Raw genomic sequence first — 12091 nt, 5'->3', positions numbered from 1 at the left:
GTAAAAAAATTGATTCTGCCTATCTTAATGCCAAAAGAAGGTCACTGGAAGGGTTTTGGAATCTCTTAGAGAATCAATAGGGGAACAGAAGAACCAAATAGTGGAGACCAGAAACCAGGGGCCTGTTCTAGGGCCTTAAGAGCCTGTGAAGGACCTTCTTCTAGGGTCCAGCCAGCTCCAAAGACTCCCAGCTCTGCCTCTCGGGTCCAAATGTCACGAGTCTAGGGGGAGACACCGATCGGCCCAACTTGGATCAGAAGTCTACCCCTAGACCAGTCAGCTCTGGCTAGGGCAGGGGTGGATTCTAGGTTTTGTGGGGACTACATATAATCTGCAGAGCCCTCTTTAAGAAAAAGAGTTAAAACACCAACTACAATGACTGCAGCACTCTGAAGAAACCTGGGCAGAAGAAATCACATATATTAAGTGCCTATGGCCACTCCCAAGAGGGGAAGTGAGACCAAAGAAAAACTGATGTGGGAAGAGCCTATGGTCTTAAATGATGGTGGTTGAAAGGTCTTTCTTTTACATATTTTATAAAAACATTTGACCATGTGAGCACATGGTTAGGGCCTCTCCTAAGACTTTGGAAGGAACTTGTGCAAGTGAGGGGACTAAAGCTTAATCATCATCAGTTTCATGGAAACAGTATCTTCTTTTTAAGGATGGGGCACTGTAGTAACAGGAAGAGGAAAGTTTCATAAAGAAGGAAGGTGCTGGGAAGACAAAATGACAGATGACCAGTATACCTTGACCCCTCCAACAGTCATCTCATGTAGCTGCAGGTTCCTGAAGAACAAACACTTTTTATCATCAAGTCTTTTGCCTCAAATCCCTAGGTGGTTTCCAATTCTGATGAGTTATGCTGGACTTCAAGGGGGCTGTGTTGACCGCTTATGCCTAGACCAGAGCAAGCCTTAATAGCCCATGCTCTCCATCTTTCTATAGACGCCATCTGGCATCACTTTTGGTTCTCTAATGTGAGAGGGTTCTTTCTGCCAAGCATGGAGGTGCCTTGAGCTTCTCTCAGATCTATGGGAGTCTGAGTGAGGAGTTGCACAGAGCAGTTAAAAAGGAAATAGGTCAAACTCAGTGAAAGTACACTTAAGATTTTGCACTTCATTTTACATAAATTTAACCACAAAAGAAAAATAAACTGAAAAAAAAGGGGAGAAGGAGGAGGAAAGGGAAGCTAGCAAGCCAGGAAAGGAAGCAGCTAAGAAAGCCAGGGAGCTCCCCCAAAGGAATTCTGTGTGGCAGCAAGAGTTTTCCTTTTTCCCTCCCTAGCTCTATGGATGGCTTGTGCATCCCTGACTCATAAGTTCTTCTGCAAGGATGGGGAAGCGGTTAGACAGGGATTACTGAGTTTCCACTGGAGGTAAGAATGTGTAGCTAATGCTGACCTCTTGCAGTAGCTTATGAAAATGTGAATTTGGTTGTAGTTCAGAATATTTATTAGATACTATTATTATTTATCCCTCCAAATAAACAAAATACACTCACATAATGGGGAGGACATGACAGTTTTCTCAATGTTATGATTGGTTCTTTGAGTTCTACTTTAAATTCAGCTGTTTGTTGCATACCTCCTCTGCCACTCCTCTGCCAGGCATCATGTGAGTCATTTTTATACACGTTATCTCATTTTCATTCACAGAATTATCATCCTCATTTTTACAAATGAAGACACCGAGGCCAGAGCAATAAACTAACTTGTAAAGTGCATAAAAGAGAGTCTGAACTTGAGCATGTGTTTTAATGTCAGAGCCAAAGTTCTTTTAGTTTCACCATGCTGCCCAGCTTGTAATTTTGTACTTGTTTTAAGTTTTCATGAAAATGTATGAACACTCATCAAATCAGTACATGTGACAACATCTTCTTCATAAGCTCAAATTATGTAATTAATGACCAACTTTTTTTTTCTGTTCTTTTAGTCAAGGAAGAGAATAATGGCCCTTTGTTTTGGACAGACAAAGAGCCTAGAAGTCTGAATGAATCTTCTCTCAGGTGAGATTGTTGTTTGGAGTGTGTTTTTAACTTGCTGACCAAAATTTGTATTACATTTCAATTTGTTGATTTTTTAAATGCTTTTTCTCATCTAATGGCTTTGGACCAAGTTCTGCTTATCTCATATATGTAACAATGAAGAAAATATTTTGAGGAAACTCACTTTAAATTCAAATCCAGTTAGTTAAATAGTAAAGTATAATTTTTCTCATTTCAACTGAATATATAAATGTCACAAAATAATTGATTAAAATTAAATTCTAAAATATTTATTGAGTTCTGATTCTGTGCCATCAATACAAGGTATAGCATAATTCCTGTCTTTGAAAAGCTAATTCTAACCAGGCTATATGATATTTGCATAAATAAAGATAATACAAAGTATACATGCTGTGTGTCATAAATGAGTATGAGCAAATTGTCAAAGAGATTTAAAGAGGGGAAAGATTATATTCAGTTGTGGGGAGAAATAAAGATGCCAGGTGACAGCTGGTAAAGGAATATTGTACATGGAGATAGAGATATTGCAGTTGGAGGGAGCAGCAGAAGCTACAACTGAGGCATGAAAAAATGGAATATATATTAGGAAAGGTAAACAGTCTAGTGTGATTTAAAAATTTAACACGATTACTAGATATAAGGTACAAAAGTAAAACTGGGCCCATATTTTAGAAAGTCTTAAATATCCAGATGAAGATTTCATATGTCACTTCATAGAGTATGAGAAAACTATTGAACGTTTTGAGCAGGAGAATGATATGATAAAAATTCTATTATAGAAAATAATCTGATAGTTGTGCTTAAAGTGGACTGAAGCAGGGAGAGACCAAATATTGGTGAGAAGTAATGAGAATCTGAATTGGGCTAGTGGTAGTGGAGACAAAGGGATGGATGGGGGAGATATTTCAGTGGTAGAATCTACAAGACTATCAACTGATAGAACATGAGAGAGAGAGGGAGAAAAGGAGGGAGGGACGGACAGACAGACAGACAGACCACTGTGTTTCAAGCTGGGGTAACTGCAAAGTGATGCCTTTCAGAGAAATAAAGATATCAGGACACATCAAGCCCAAAACTGGTTTAGACGGGTTAAGCTGGAGGATCAAGTGCGCCTCATCTGGTGGAGAAGTTAATCTGGCAGCTGGATTTTCAGTCTGTATGGTAGGAGAGAATCTGGGTATAGATTTAAAAAGGAGTATCCTAAACTGCATAAATCAAAGTATGATTCTGTTATATACTTCAAGTATCTGGACATTAGAAGGAGGAGGGGGGCACAGGATTCAAAGAGCTATGAGTCAAGAGATACATAAGCATGGGGAAAATTAATGTGGGTTTGGGGCCCTGAAAGACAGATTACGGCATGGGGGAAATAGCCGATTTAGGAAAACATTGCAAAATGCTGTAAAGGAAAAGTGAACTCTTAATTGAGGAGTATCGACAAAGCTGTGGTGTACCACGCTGTGCAATAATAAGTTAGGTTGCTAAGAAGGGACCTCTGTACTTGCTCTTTTTCACCTTTTCTCGCTGTTTGATAAAGATGATGTACGAGGTCAATTCTAAATCTAAATTTCATTATTATAACTTCCTTCCTCACCAAATTTTTTGGTTTAGGAAGATTCTTTTTTCTACTGAGAACACATTACCAATTTGCTTTACAGAGTTTTAACTTTACACCAACTATTCTGGATGAGAAAATTGGTGGAAAGTTGGCTACAGTAACTGATTTTCTTAAAGGTTTTTAGAGCTTAAGGAGTTAGCTTTAAAAATTGTCCCTCAAGGCTTTGGAAGTTCTGATTATATTTGAAGCTGAAACATCAGAAAACTTATCGGCTAAGACAGGGTTAACTAGTAAGTGTTGTTTCACACTGCAAACCATAGCACACCAAGGTTCATTTGTAATGTTGGTATGGGGGTAGTGACCAACAGCCTGCACAGCCGAATTCCTTCCACTAGGGTTTCTTGATGGGGCGTTATTGGCATTTTGTGCGGGACCCTTCCTGGTTGTGCAGAATGATCCCCCATGTTGTGAGATTTAAGCTTCTCTGGCTCTTGCCCACTAAATGCTAGTAATGCTCCCATTTATTGTAGCAACTAAAAAAAAAACCAGTTTCTAGCTGTTGTCAAATTTGTTTGCATTTCCCTATCCTGTGCTCTTTTCCCTTTTCTGTAAAATCCTCTCTCTAGCCTTCCCTAGTAAGCATCCTTGCTCTCCCTATAAAATTATGCACTTGGGTTTTTATCAACCCCACAGTGTGATAACTTAGTAATATAAATTTAAAATGGTTTCCTCTTCACAGGGATTTCCATTTTAACAGGCATCAAAGCCAGAAGCAAGGAAAGCTCTATTAGAATTTTGCTATAGCAACTATGATTGACATACAATAAACTACAATATTTGAAGTGCACAATTTGATACCTTTTTTTCATATGTATACACCCATGACACAATTACCACATATCTATCTATCACCTCCTCCCTGCACCATGGCTTGAAAACTTTTTCAAGGCTGTAAGCTGGGGCAATTGTTAGTTCTCACCTTGTTTCAAACCTCTCAGAGCTCACTGTTTTATGTTGTCTGATGTCCAGTGTCTTAAAAGCTGTTGTTTATATATATATACACACACACACTCACATACACATACATACATACATATATATGTATATTATATATATGTGTGTGTGTGTATACACACACACACACACACACATATATGTATATATATATTTTTTAGGTTTTTGGTTGTTTTAGGTGGGAGGTATATCTAGTCTCCATTAATCCATCTTGGTCTGAAGCAGAAGAAAACTAGTACAATTTTAAGCTTATATCAGTATATATGGAAGAAGATTTGGATTGGTATCAGATCCTTCCTGGAGCCAGTAAAGGTTCCACAATTTCCATAAAAGAAGGCAGCAAAAGGGGGAACCAGGGGACTCATTTACTTGGAATATATGCTTATTTGGAGTGTCTGGAAACTTTTCTTTTGGTAGACACAAATGCATTGTTTTTATGTAGCATATAGATAGATAGATAGATAGATAGATAGATAGATAGATAGATAGATAGATAGATAAATAGATAGATAGATAGATATAGATATATAGATATATATATTTATGGTAGCTCCTTCAGGGTGGGAGTAGGGGGCTATTATTGGAGAACCTAGGGAGTGAGGGGCACTAAAGCCTCCTCCCCTTGGCCTCTGCCTTTGGAAGCCTGCTATTTTAGGCAAATTCAGCTCACCAACTCACCAGTTCTAGACCATAACAAAGATAATCCTGAAGCTCAGAAGGACCTCAATTATCAAAGATTCACACATGCCTAATATTCTGCCTTTTACAAAAAGATAAAACCACACTTTCAGAAAACTTTCTAAACAAAGTTTTCTAAACAAAGTTAGTTAAAGAGTCAATTCAATAGGAGAGCTCAAGAGCTCATTTCTCCAAGCACTCCTGCTGTTTGAGGGTTGACTGGCTATTGGGCATGAACTTGTTTGAATAAACCAGATTCTGGGACACTGTTGCTGCTTCCTTACGTGTTGTTACTGCTTTGAGATTAGTTTATGCTTTTAATAATGTGAGGAGACAACCCTAAGAATCTGGAGTGTGAGAATAAAGCTGACCTGGAATAATGGCAAAAATCCATGGTTTTTTCAAGCCTGGCCTTGTATCAGAATCTCTCAAGGGCTCATGGAGAATTCAGACTCCTAAGCTCTACCCCAGACTACTGAATCCTAAACTTTAGGAATGAAATTCAGCAATCTGATTTTGGTAGCTCCCTAGATGATTCTATTAGCTAGCTACCAAGGTTTAGGAATTCCTGGGCTAGGTAGTCAGTTTAGTCCTGGATTATTGAGACTCTTGAGTTAACTTTTCTCTGTCTCCACTGCCAGTACTCCAGTACAAAGCTATTATCATCTCTCACCTGGGCTTGCAACACTTCTAATTACCATCTTCACCTCCATTCTTGGTATCTGCTGTGGTCTGAATGTTTGTGTCCCCCACGAATTCATATGCTGAAATTACAACCTCCAAAGGGATGGTTCTAGGAGGTGGGAACTTTGGGAGGTACTTTAATCGTGAGAGTGGAGCCCTCATGAATGGCATTAGGGCCTTATAAAAGAGATCACTCACCGCTTCCAGTGTGTGAGGACACAGTGCAAAGGCGCTGACTGAACCAGGAAGAGGTTTCTCACCAGAAGGCAACCATGCTAGCACCCTGATTTTGGACCTTCCAGTCTCCAGAACTGTGAACAATACATTTTCTGTTGTTTATAAGCCACCTAGTCTATGGCATTTTGTTACAGCAGCTTGCACAGGCTAAAACAGTATCTCTCTGCCCCACCTGAATTCATTATCCACCTTAAAACCAAAGTGATCTTTTCCAAATATCCCTTCCTTGCTTAAAACCTTTCAGTGGTATCCCACTGCACAGAAAATAAAACTTTTTGGATGTCTAGACAACCATGTAAGATATGGCCTTTGTTTACCTCTCTGGCTTTATCTCAAGTCCCTTCATCCTTTGCTTACCACATTGGCTAGAGCACCTCAAGCTTTTACCAGCTCACAGCCTTTGTACCTCCTTTCCCCTCTTAACGTTGCTTTTCACACATGGCTCACTCTCATCCTTCCAGTCTTAGCTTGAATGCCCACATCTCAGAGAAGTCTTGCTTGAGTACCCAATCTTTAGTACACCACCTTCCAATAGACACGCACAGGTTTTATCAGAGTATTTTATTTCATAGCACTTTCATAAACTATAATTACATGTGTGTTGTTTATTGTCTGTCTTCCCACTAGAATGTAAGCTACACGAGGGCAGGGACCTTGGTATTCTTGCACACTGATGTGTTTCTAGTGCTTGGCCCAGGACTTGGTACATAGTAGGTGCTTAATATTTGTTGAATTATTAATCATATTCTTTACAACCTAGCCTTACTTGCATTATATAGGCTTTGGGGAGAGCAATTTGATCTAAATCCATGTAACAACAAACCATAACTTGAAGGGGTTGATGTACTTCTACTGTTGCCCTGAGTGCTGAAAATTATTAGCTTATGAGAGTAGGGATCTCTGCCTTGTCGCAGGGCACTAAGTGAAGTGCCTACCATGGACTGTGTAACTGGAAGTGTTGGGGGAGAGGCAGAGCTAGTGACAGCCATCCACCTGCTCTCAGACTCAACGTTCTTCTTTACACATTTTGGCATATAAGGCTGCAGTTTTTCTAAACCATTCTGATAGTCACATTGTTTTCTTCCAATTTAGAAAAATAAAAGATTTCTAATTAATGTTTGCAGTAATTGTGTTAGGCTATTGCAGAAGCTAGAACTCTATTAAAAGTGGCAGAAGTGCAATTTAGGTAAAAATGGGAATTTATTGGAATTACTGAGGCAACTCATGTAATTCAAAATTCATTCAACAGAGGTATACAAATATAAACATAAATATAGATACAAGTGTAGATCCATCTATCCATCCATCCATCCATCTACCCATCCAATCTGGCATATTATAATTGCTAGGCTCTTTGTTCAATTTTGATGTACAAGGTGAGCAAAATCAGCAAGTTAGAAATTATACCACAGGAATTTAGGAATGGTAAGAATGAAGTTGGGATTTAGGCATGCCTAGAACTTTGTATCTTCTGATGTTTGTAGAGAACCTTCATTTTCTCTCACTGAATACAGTGTCCTGCATGGGAAAGCAAACAAAGTCAACAACTGTCTTAAATTCACTTTTTACAGCTCCCATTACTAGACAAAGAGTAACTCATATAGTTTCTTGCATCAAATTGAAAAATCCTGGGAAATTCTCTGATGCCTACCTTGAATGAAGGACTCAGTGCTAAAAACATATCCTCCATAGCCAAGAGGTCAGGGTCTTTAAAAACATGGCAGCTTTTGTGTTCTCCATGTGTGAAGGGAGGAGTAATTTCTAAATAAAGGGGGTGATGAGGGAATTAGGTCTACTACACCATAGTTTTCCAGCACTGTCATCTCCATAATTAAACAATAAAGTCAAAAGGTAAACAAAAAGCATGCTAGGATAGAAAACACTAATTAGAGGACTGAAGAGTGTTATGTATAAAGCTTTGAAACACCTCCATGGTGTAAAGTTTTAGGCCTATTTATGAGAGGCTACAGGTCATAAGAAGGATGCAGTTATCCTGGGACATCAGACTTACATAAATGATTACTTTTCAGTGTAACAGTAAACAACAGACCTTTTAACACCTAAGAGATAGAAAAAAGATTAGTGATCGCTGATAATGAGATTCAGTATGTAGATTTCTCTATCTCTAGTATACCTCTTCATTAGTGGATAGTTCCATGTATCTATATATATTTTACAGGACAAAACACAAATAGATAGCTCACTCAAATATTCTTTTAGGAAAATTGTTTTGTGACTTACTTAAGAGTTCTCTAAAGCTGGAGGGAAAAAGACTGCCCATTGCTTGTGAGTGTGAAAAAAACACAGAGTAAGACAGAACACTTTTACGGTGCTGAGAGAGAATAAGATTTATATAAATTTAATCGAGTTCACCTTCAATAATCCAAGAGGAAAAGAGATGGTGACAGTGGTTAGCTCTCAGTTTAGATTTTGATCTGAGTTTTACATCAATCTGTAGCCTCTACTGATATTTAGCTAATGAAAATTGAAAAGCATATTTTCTAACCACAGTGCATGGCAAGGAGAAAGATGAGCTTCTGGAGAAACTAAACTGTTTAATAAAAAGATTCAGAGCTGATCAGCTTGGCCTCCTGATGAAATAAGAATATGCTGCACTTAATTGTACATCATTAGCAAAACAGAAGAAAAAAAAAAAAAAACCCAAGAGGGTGAACCTTATATTTTTCTCTAAGAAGAAGCATTTCTTGGCAGAAAGTAGAAAAAAAGAGTTGTGTTATTCCTCTCTGCATAGTAAGTAGTTAAGTATGCAGGCTCTGTAGCCACACTGGCTGACTGCAAATCCTGACCCTGCCCTGGGTTATTTAATCTTCCCAGTCTTTGCTCTTAATGGATGCGGTGGGACTCATAATAGTACCTATCCCACATGGATTATATGTAAGGGCTAAATCATGTACATATAAAGTGCTTAAAGTGTGTGGCTCTCAGTCCTTACAAAATTAGCTATTTTGTTACTGTTGGTTATCAATAAGTCAGTCACTGAGCAATAATCTATTCAGCATCCTTAGTCTTTTTGATCAAGCCTGGGACAGAATAACTTTCCTCTTTTCTACTCTCACTAATAACTGTATAGTAAATATTTAATGCTGTTGTGCAATAACTTGACATGAAGTACTGTTTGTAATTATTTTCTAAGAATTTCTTATGTAATAGTTTATTGTAGTTCCATGAGAGGACTGGGTCCTGTGTTATGTAAATATACTATATGTGTAAGTATACAAACCCGCAAATTAGAAACTTAAGAAAAAGGATTCAAGGCCTCCAACAGCTGTTTGTATATAAGCTGTTGTTGATAGTTCTCAAAATTGACTGAAAACATTAGTCTCTTGCATACAATTTGCTCATAGCTTATCATTATTAACCAATATTCACTGCTCAATTATACATTTATAAAAATACAAAAAAATATTTATTGAGCATTAGGGTAGAATCAATATTCATTCTTTTCCTCCTCTCTCTCCTATACTTTTATTCTTACTTTCCTCTTCCCTTTTCTTCTTTCCTTCCTCCCTTTATGGACCTGTGTGATAATTTCTCTGGGATATAAATTCAGAAGCAGAATTGCTTTGTACATTTTATATATTAATCCACTTACTGATTTTAGACATTAAAATATCTCCTCCAATTTTGTCAGCTCTCTATTATCTTTGTCTCTGTGGTATCTTTTACCAAATAGAATTTTAATTTTGATGTGATAAAATTAAGGTTTTGATTCTGGTCAAGATGGAGTAAGCACACTTTACTCTACCTCTCCTTCTGAATATAAGTAAAAATCCTGAACAGAATGCATACAGCAGTTGATTAGATTACCTGATTAAAAAAAAAAATCAATGTTCTCCATAGAATTTAAACAAGGCCCAGAGTCAAAAAGAGCTAGAAATTTTCCTCTAAAATATGCTTTAGCTGAGTCACATGTATTTTTACATGTATTTTTTACATTCAGTTATAAGTATCTCTTAATTGTTATTATTTTCAGCCGTTTGATTATGATGTGTCTGGTGTGGAATTCTTTGAGTTTATCTTGTTTGGGATTCACTGAGTTTCTAGAATCTGTAAGTTTATGTCTTTTGTCAAATTTGGAGAATTTTCAGTCATTATTACTTCAAATTTTTTTTATAGGATGAATATCAAATTTTAATCTTGAGCATTTTCTCCAGTCTTCAAATCATTAAAATGAAGAGGAATGATAAATTGCAATTTATCTGTGTAACAAGCCCTTGTTACAAAATCTCCACCTAGAGTCTCTGAAAAACCAATAGAAAACCCATATGTTATATTATCTAAGTGATCTATTAACAGGTGAAATTTTAACCAACTTCATACCAGAAAACTATTAACACAAGTACTTCAATCACATAGCTTAAAATATGGAGAAAAGATGGGTAAAAAATTATCTTAACCTGTAGTAGTTTTTTTACTTTTGAAAATTTTTATAAAATACACTTATTTCCCAAAATAATATTATGACACATTGATATCAAGTTACACAGATAAATCCTTCAAATTTTTTTTTGCACTATATACTCTATCCTATCTTTCTGGGACTCTGAAACATGAATATTAGACTTTTTCATATTGTCACACAGTCTCCTATTATCCTTTTCATTTTTTTCTTCAATCTTTATTCTCTAGGTTGCTCAGATTGGATAGTTTCTATTCATCTATTTTCAAATTCAATGACTGTTTGCTCTGTCATCTCCATTCTGCTCACTGAGCCCATTTTGTGAACTTAAAAATTTTCCATTACTGTAATGTATTTTTCCTCCTAAAATCTCTATTTGGTCCCTTTTTATATCTTCTATTTCTCTTCTGAGACTTTCTATCTTTCCATTTGTTTCAGAGAAGCTCACCCTTATTTATTAGAGCATGCTTATAATGGTTACCTTAAAGTCTTTGTCTGATAATCTCAACCATCTTTGTCATCTCAGTACTGACATCTATTAATTATCTTTTTCTTCATAAGATATTGAGATCTTCCTGGCCCTTCAAATGTCAAGCAAATTTAGATTGCATCTGGGACATTTTGAATATTATGTTATGTGACTCAGGGTCACATGACCATGAAGAATTTGGGACTGGTCTCTGTCAGCCTTTCAGTTATGTTTAGATATCTGGGAATTATTTTTCCACTTTGAATTCTTCCATATCATGTTGCTTATGTTTCACCAATTCTGCTTCATGGAAAATTTTTTATTCAAGAGAGCTCAAATTCTAGATCTTAAGATCTAAGTCTGTATGACTTATTATGGAAAAATCATTGTTCTTTATTGTTCTGCTTGTTACTTCTATTTTAGCATATTAATCTGTCCATTTCAACCTGATAAGTTTTTAGTTCTTCATGAAAACTAAACTCTTCATTTTCATATTAAACTTCCTTCTCATCCTTTTTAAGAGTTTCTTAAATCATTTTTTCTAATTTTCTTGATAGATTCAATATGCTAGCATAAATGTACTTTTTACTCTTGGTTGAATTTGAACCTAACAGGTTTTTCTGAAGCTGTGCAATTCTGCCTGTTGTTATTTGGACTTTTTGGACTGTGACTTTTCCAGCCTCAGTGAGTTTATCTGTCTTTGATGCAGAGGAAAAAAGGAGAAAAATTATTTGTGCATACTTTGGGTTTTAGAGTTCTTTTTCCTACTTCTCTCATCCCTTTCTCCTTTGTGGCTGGTTTCTCCCTATAGATACATAATCAGCTTATTAGGAAAACACTTGACTTTTAGCAACTTAGTTTTATAGAATGTGAAGTTGATATGTGCAAATTCAAGGTTCTAGAACTCTTGCTTAGTAATCAACTACTCTTTAATCAGACTAGTAGTGGAGGGTATTATTGAATCTCAAATGAAGGCTACAGTTTAGTTTTATGAGTTGGCTTGCTTAACTGGTGTAGCTATAAT

At 36.7% G+C, this 12091-nt stretch overlaps 1 protein-coding gene and 1 long non-coding RNA gene across 5 annotated transcripts in view; one reads left to right on the top strand and one right to left on the bottom strand.

The window, feature by feature from the left end:
• Window positions 1–12091, bottom strand: part of LOC120605010 (uncharacterized) — a 91812-nt gene that overhangs the window by 30591 nt on the left and 49130 nt on the right. The window lies entirely within an intron of this gene.
• Window positions 1–12091, top strand: part of CUNH12orf56 (chromosome unknown C12orf56 homolog) — a 70148-nt gene that overhangs the window by 28614 nt on the left and 29443 nt on the right. For all 4 annotated transcript variants that reach the window (XR_005653483.1, XM_039865898.1, XM_039865900.1 and 1 more), the window contains exon 3: window positions 1935–2007. Coding sequence is in view for 3 of the 4 variants with exons in the window: in XM_039865898.1 (XP_039721832.1) it covers window positions 1935–2007 (73 nt within the window). In the remaining variant the exon portion in view is untranslated. The remainder of the gene's footprint in view (window positions 1–1934; window positions 2008–12091) is intronic.

Source organism: Pteropus medius, unplaced genomic scaffold, assembly GCF_902729225.1.
Source record: "Pteropus medius unplaced genomic scaffold, Ma_sr-lr_union100, whole genome shotgun sequence".
Taxonomy (NCBI): domain Eukaryota; kingdom Metazoa; phylum Chordata; class Mammalia; order Chiroptera; family Pteropodidae; genus Pteropus; species Pteropus medius.
This window is presented reverse-complemented; position numbering and strand designations above follow the sequence as displayed.